The 6,905-nt window shown below is 26.4% G+C and overlaps 1 protein-coding gene across 6 annotated transcripts in view; it reads right to left on the bottom strand.

The window, feature by feature from the left end:
* The window catches only part of LOC127746764 (uncharacterized), a 42,980-nt gene extending 36,806 nt beyond the window's left edge, over positions 1–6,174 (bottom strand). For all 6 annotated transcript variants that reach the window (XM_052261051.1, XM_052261053.1, XM_052261055.1 and 3 more), the window contains exon 1: positions 5,784–6,174. In XM_052261051.1, the coding sequence (XP_052117011.1) occupies positions 5,784–6,134 (351 nt within the window). In that variant the 5' untranslated portion in view covers positions 6,135–6,174. The remainder of the gene's footprint in view (positions 1–5,783) is intronic.
* Positions 6,175–6,905: the final 731 nt, after the last annotated feature.

The following is a 6,905-nucleotide window of genomic DNA, read 5'->3' as shown; positions in this document are numbered from 1 at the left end:
AATAAATTTATAATTTTTTAAGTTGACAAACATTAATCTTATAATTTTAAACTTTTAATAAATATAATCATGAACCAAACTTTTTAAAACATTATAATAAAAAAATATTATTCAAAGCATCTAACTAAACTTTATTAAAGTCTCAAATTAAATAAATATTACATGCAGAAATGAAGTTATAATTTAAAGTAGCATGTCAAATAGAAATATAAAAATAACATTCCAAATTTAATTATGATCTTCATCATTTTGTAGGTCAATAATATAATTTGAATTAATTCCTAAAGAATAATTATAATCTTTTGCAATATCTCTCTCAACAAAATAAAATAAACAAATGTATCAAAAAGATAATAAATGATAATGAATAAATTCTTACCAATTAATATCCTGTAAATGTCATTCTACTATAATCAGTAAATTCACGTAACCAATTTTGAGTACAAATCACAATTTTTACATTCTCTGGCAATAAACATTCCTGTATTTGTTCAAATATGGGAACAATGCAAAAGGCAAATTTTGAAGTCACAGTGGTAATAGAAATACGCAATAAGTTTTGTGCCAAGAGTGATAGTGTTGGAAAACGTGGTTGCTGTCTTTTTTTCCCATGCAAAATAATATTGCTTCACTCAAATACACATTAAGTTAGTTCTTTTCACTATTAACATTAGCTTCTTGATTATGTGACATCGAATTTTTTGTAATACAAACAATATAACATGAATCGAATGACACAAGAATAATGCTTATTTAATCAGTCGAATAAGAGCAATGCTTGCAGAAAAATGTCGCTTGAGAAATCAAACTTGATGTTTGAGAAGAAGTACTTTCCATAATAGTAGAGAAATGAATTACCATCATAAAAATTAAAAAATTTATATAATTTACTTTTCACAAATTTTACATTGTCTTTTAGTACTAATAGAATCAATTTCAGTATTTCACCATAACAATGAGCATAGAGTAGAAATTTGGAATCGATAATTACTTCAAATGCAAGAACAACACTTTATTCATCTTGATATTTGTTAAACTCGAGCATCATTTATTCTCTCATCTTCGTTATATTCTCAAACTTAAGCATCATATGTTCTCTCATCTTCGTTATAACCTCATATCATTACTCAGACTATTCATAAAAACAAGTTGAATTTGTCAAACTTATAACAAATTTGATAGATATTGGATAAGAAGTTTTAAATTGAACAATTCAGTAGTTTCATAAAATGAAAATAAGAAATTACATATCTTTTAAACTCTTTTTCACTCATCTGAGGACAATCATCTCTAAATTTAACCTTTTTTCACTTTATATAACCCAATGCATTTGTATACATGTCTGAAAAATATTCTAAAAATTTTACCATCCTACTTTAGATTTTTTTTCACATACTTAACACTTTTGCTAATCTTATACTAAACATTGCCTGCTATTTTTTATCCATCTTGAACAATAAAATTCAAAATATAAGCAGAGCAACTAACATAAAAGAATTCACCACCACATAACGAAATCATACACATTCAAAATACTTTTCAAATGATCAACACAAATGTTATTAGATGATACATTATCCAAAATAATAAAAAAAATCTTTTTGTTGAATTTTCACTCATTAAAAAAAGTAAAATTTTAAAAGACAACTCAAATCTAGTGAGAAGAAGGCATGTGGCAAAAAATGAGATTCTTGTTCTGTAATTTATATTTCTCTTCAATAAAATATGTAGTCAGGTATATAAACTCCTCATTGTTAATAGATATTCAAAGATCATATGTTAAGCAAATCTTATTTGAAATAGAAGCTAGAATTTTTTTTAACTTCACCTGTTCTCTCTTCTGAAGTTTCAATATGTTTGTCTTAACCGTATGCCTACTAGAAAGGTGTAAATTTGGATTTGTATATTTGGACTTAAAATTTTCTATTATCAACCATATTAAATGGATTGTTTCCATCAACTACATAAGTAATAAACATATCCCTAACAGCTTTTAAATCAATCTTACTTAGCCCATTTTAATTTATATTTCTCATCATTCAAGTATGCAATTAATTAAGCATATAAATTTTTCATTGTTGAAATGGAAGCTAGAATTTTTTTTAACTTTACTTGTTCTCTCTTCTGAAGTTTCAATATGTTTGTCTTAATCGTATGCCTACTAGAAAGGTGTAAATTTGGATTTGTATATTTCACCTAATTTCAAAATCTCTTATTATCAACATATTATCAACATATTAAATGGATTGTTCCCATCAAGTACATAAGTGACAAATATATCCCTAAAAACTTTTGAATCAATATTAAGTAAGTCTATTTTATTTTGCATATTCGCTATTGTCATCTCATATCCTGATGTTTAATTTGAATATAACTATCAACATGTCTTTTTATAAAAGATGTGCCATATTGCACTTATATTAAGAAAAATAGAGTCAAAAACCATGAACAACATTGGTGGAGTTACTTTCTGAATTTAAGTCTTAAGTCGTGGTTAATACACATCGTTCAAAAACGTCAGATCAGTAACATCTTATGTCTCGAACTTTTTCAAAAAATCCGATCTAGATAAAGATAAAATAAAACTTGCCGAGTGTAAAAGATGCAAGAAAATATTTAAAGCCAAAAGTAAGCTATATGACACATCTATAAAACGACATATTGTAGTTATGTCAAATTAAGCATGAAAATATTGGTCAGACTATGGCAGATATACAAATAATATGGACCCACTTAAGATGAATTTAAAAGTTGTTAGAAATATTAAGTTGCTTATGGTATATAATATGGTTAATAACAGGAGATTAGAAATACCATTAAGACACACATAAAATTTCCTAAAAGTAAACTGACGAAACTTAAAAAAATCTAGTTTTCATTTCAAATATGATTTGCTTAACATTTGATCTTTAAAAATCTATAAACAAGGAGGGGTTCATATGCTTGATTACACACTTCATTGATGAGAACTAGAATTTATAGAATAAAACTGAATTTTTGCCACATGCCTCCTCCTCCCACTATATTTGAGTTGTCTTTTAAAATTTTTTATATTTTTGAATGAATGAAAAATTGACAAAAGTTTTATCCATTACTTTGGATAATTCATAGTTGAATAACATTTATGTTGATCATTTGAAAAAGACATTGAATGTACATGATTCGTTGTTATGTGATGGTGAATTTTTTTTATGCTCTTGTTCTATTCATATTTTAAATCTTAATGTTTAAGATGAATTAAAAATAGTAGGTGATGCTTTGCATAATATTTTGTATGTGAGAAAATCTGAAAATATGATGGTAAATTTTAAGAAATGTTTTTCAGATGTTGAGGGTCTTGAATATACAAATGCATTGAATTCTTAATAGATCGTATTCAATTTTTGCAATGCTTGCAAGTGTTACCTATGTAAAAAGGCTTTTTTGAGTTGTATAAAATAAAAGCTGAAGTTAGGAACGATTACCCTTCATTAGATGAATAGAAAAGAGCTAAAAAAATCTGTAATTTTTTATCATCATTTTATAAAATTATTAAATTGATATCTAAAATTTCTTATATCTAACTTGTATTTTAAAAGTTTGACAAATTCAACTTATTTAGATTAATAGTCTAAGTAACGAGGAGAGAAGGATGAGAGAACAAATGATGCTCAAATTTAAGAAATGTAAGGATGAATATAGTATTATTCTTATATTTGGAATAGTTCTTGACCCCAAATTTAAACTCAATATTGTAAGCAAATTTAAACTCAATATAGTAAAATTAAGTTAAATTTTAGGGATAATTTTGTAAGAAAAAAAAAAGTTGGAGACGAAATAAATTTTCAACCCATACCTTAAGAACTAAAATTGTACTTGTCCGCCCTGTCAGAAGTCTGTCCTTTGGCAGGCTGGCCCGACCTGTCCTGCCTAGTGAGGTGGTTCTAAAATCCCATCCCGTATAAAAAAAAATATATTTTTTAATTCATAAAAAATTATCTTTGTAAAATAAACATAACTATAAACCAAATTTTCATCCAAAACATAGTATTATCTCTAACATAAGATAAACATAATCCAAAACATAATTATAAATATTGTCTCCAAAGCAACATAAACATAATCCAAAACACTTAATTTTCATCTTCATACTCTCATGTAAGTTGTGTTAGAAGAAGTTAATTTTTTTGGCAAGGAGATATTTTTACAATTTTTTAGCCAAAATCTAAGTCTGGCGGAGAAGCCCGTTCCACCCTTGCCAAAACCCACGGTTTAAGCAGTGCGGGTTAGGCAGAATTTTTTTTGGCAATTCTAATTTTCTAGTCCGACCCGTTTGGCGGTTACGCGGGTCAATCCGACGGGTTTAGGCCCGTTTGCCAACCCTAGTGACAGTGTAGGCGTCAATAATTCGAGAGAGAGGGGTGATAATAGAGAGATAAAGGTGAGAGATTAAGAAATGTGCTGAGAAGAGAGAGGGTGAAAAATAAAAAATGTTGTTGAGGAGGCAAGGGAGGACAAGTATTTTTATATGAAAAATTAGAAAATTTTAAAATAAAATTTAATGTCAGAAATGATTTTAAATAAAAAAATAAAAATAATTTCAATTTTTAATCAAAATTATGTTTTAAGATTTTCATTTTTTTCTATCTTTTGGTTTTGAGTGTGTACCGCACAATCATGTATGAAATGTGCAAATTTTTATTAAGCATATGCTTCATTTTTAAGAAATTCTAATGAAAGAAGTGTTAAAGTTATGTTAAAATGATTAAAATGATATGTTTGTTATTTTTATTTTAATATTTTCTATTTTTTAGATTTTATAAAAAAATAAAAATAATAAACATTATGTTTTCTATTTCACCTCTTATTTTATTTTTTTATTAAATTCTAAAACTAAAAACAAAAATTAAAAAAAATCGCAAATTAAATGCTGTTTCGGTTCTTTATATTTTCAACACACTATTCTTTATTTTGTTGGTACATAACAAATCTGGCCTATGTCTAATCCTCTAATTATCTATTTATTTTATTTATGGATTATAATTTTTTGGTTCGGATAGTTTATAATTTGTCCATTTATTTTTTTATTTTATTTTTAAATCAAAAACCTTAAATAAATGATATTTTATTTTAATTGATGGATCAAATTTTTAGATCGAATCAAAAATAAAAAAATTATCAGTTTAAACTGTTTTTTTTTAATTATAAAAAAATAAATGAACTATCTATTTAATCTTGTGAACTAGTCCATTTAATTTATTTAATCCAAAATTTAAACAGACTTAATTTTAAAAATAAATTCACCTATTTAAATGGACAAATAAATTGAATCCATAAATTTAATCTATTTTAACTATATTACCCATAATTTTAGAGGGTTCTTAATTTGCTCATGAAAGACCATTCAAATTGAGAAGCAATAAAAGACGGGGCCTTTTTTCATCTTTTATTTTCGTTAGAAATCATCTTTGAAGATAATATCTAATTAACGTAAAAGATAATTATTTTTATTTATGTGTTGTTATATTCAAATATAAAATTATTCATAATACATTAAAATTAAATTGTTTTAATAATGTGACCTTAAACTAGTTAGTCCAAATATATATGTAGTATATGACCATAAAACTACATTGAAAATCTAAATTTTATATTTTTAATAAAAAAATTTAATTGATCATTTTAATTTTTAACACACTCTCATTTTATATATCTCTTTTTTAAAAGATTATTGCTCACAAACTTTAAAGTAATCAAATCAAATAGTAAGATTTAGAGAGAATTGATAAGTAATCTTCACGCACCTTCGGATATGGACGACGCGATTCTTCTCTGTTCGCAGAAACAATTGTTGATCTGTTCTTCTTCTTGAACCGAACCTGAAATTTGTGACGGATTTTCTCGATTTTGGCTCTAATGAATCTTCCCACATTTCTCCGCAGAGTAATAGCGTGTGGTTGTTGTTGTTGTTGTTTTGAGTTGATTCTAAATGTGAATTTTCGAATTTTGAGGAGAAAGGAGAGGGTCCAAGTAGTGGGAGTGAAATTAGGGTTAGTGAGATTGTTGATTGCGAACTTGAATTTGAAATTGAAACCTTTGGATTTGGCGGTGGCATAGATTATTCTCCATGACTGAAGATCTCTCTCTCTTTGCATTCTCAATCAGAATTCAGATTAGAATTGCAGAGAGATAGAACTGCACATGGCTTTTGTTTTTCCAACCTTTTTAATTTGAGTGCTCAAATAGCCGTTGAAGCAACGGATTTTAAATTTGAACAAGATTCTTCGTAATTTTACTGTAGACCTTGTGTGGAGAACGTCACTGGTGGTCTTTCGATAATTTGGATCATAAACACATGAACGGCTAATAATGATTCTAGTTTTGGATTTGTTCGGTAAATGAGATTATTGATTTTTTTTTTGTGACTAAATAAAAAAAAAAGAAAAAAAAGAAATAAAACCAAATTAATTGGCAATGAGATTATTGATTTGTGTGTTATCACTATTTGCCTTGTAGTTAAAATTTGTTATTTAAAACTTAGCTTTTGTGACTTTGTAATAGGCGATCATATATTTTGTTCGTTGAACCACCTGAATAGTGTTTTTTCAAAATTGAAATTATGTTAAATTTAAAAGTATGATAACTGAATTATTATAGAGAAAATTAGCAAATAAGACAAATTTTGAGAAGGTGTCTTCTTAAAATAAAAGGCACATAGTTTGTATAAAATTTAGACAAGACATCTTTGTTAAGTGTCAAGTAAAGAATTAAAGGGTGAAAAACAAAATGCACACAAAAAAAAGGTAACAACGAGCTGTGTAACATTCTAATATTTTTAATTTTTTTTACTAAAATTAATTTCATTTTATTGCTGAAAAAAATGAGTTTGTTGATAGAAAATGAGAGGGATTGGATCTTCTCAATTT

The sequence above is a fragment of the Arachis duranensis genome, chromosome 4 (genome assembly GCF_000817695.3).
Source record: "Arachis duranensis cultivar V14167 chromosome 4, aradu.V14167.gnm2.J7QH, whole genome shotgun sequence".
Lineage (NCBI taxonomy): Eukaryota > Viridiplantae > Streptophyta > Magnoliopsida > Fabales > Fabaceae > Arachis > Arachis duranensis.
The sequence above is the reverse complement of the archived record's forward strand: the minus strand, read 5'-3'. Positions and strand labels throughout refer to the sequence as shown.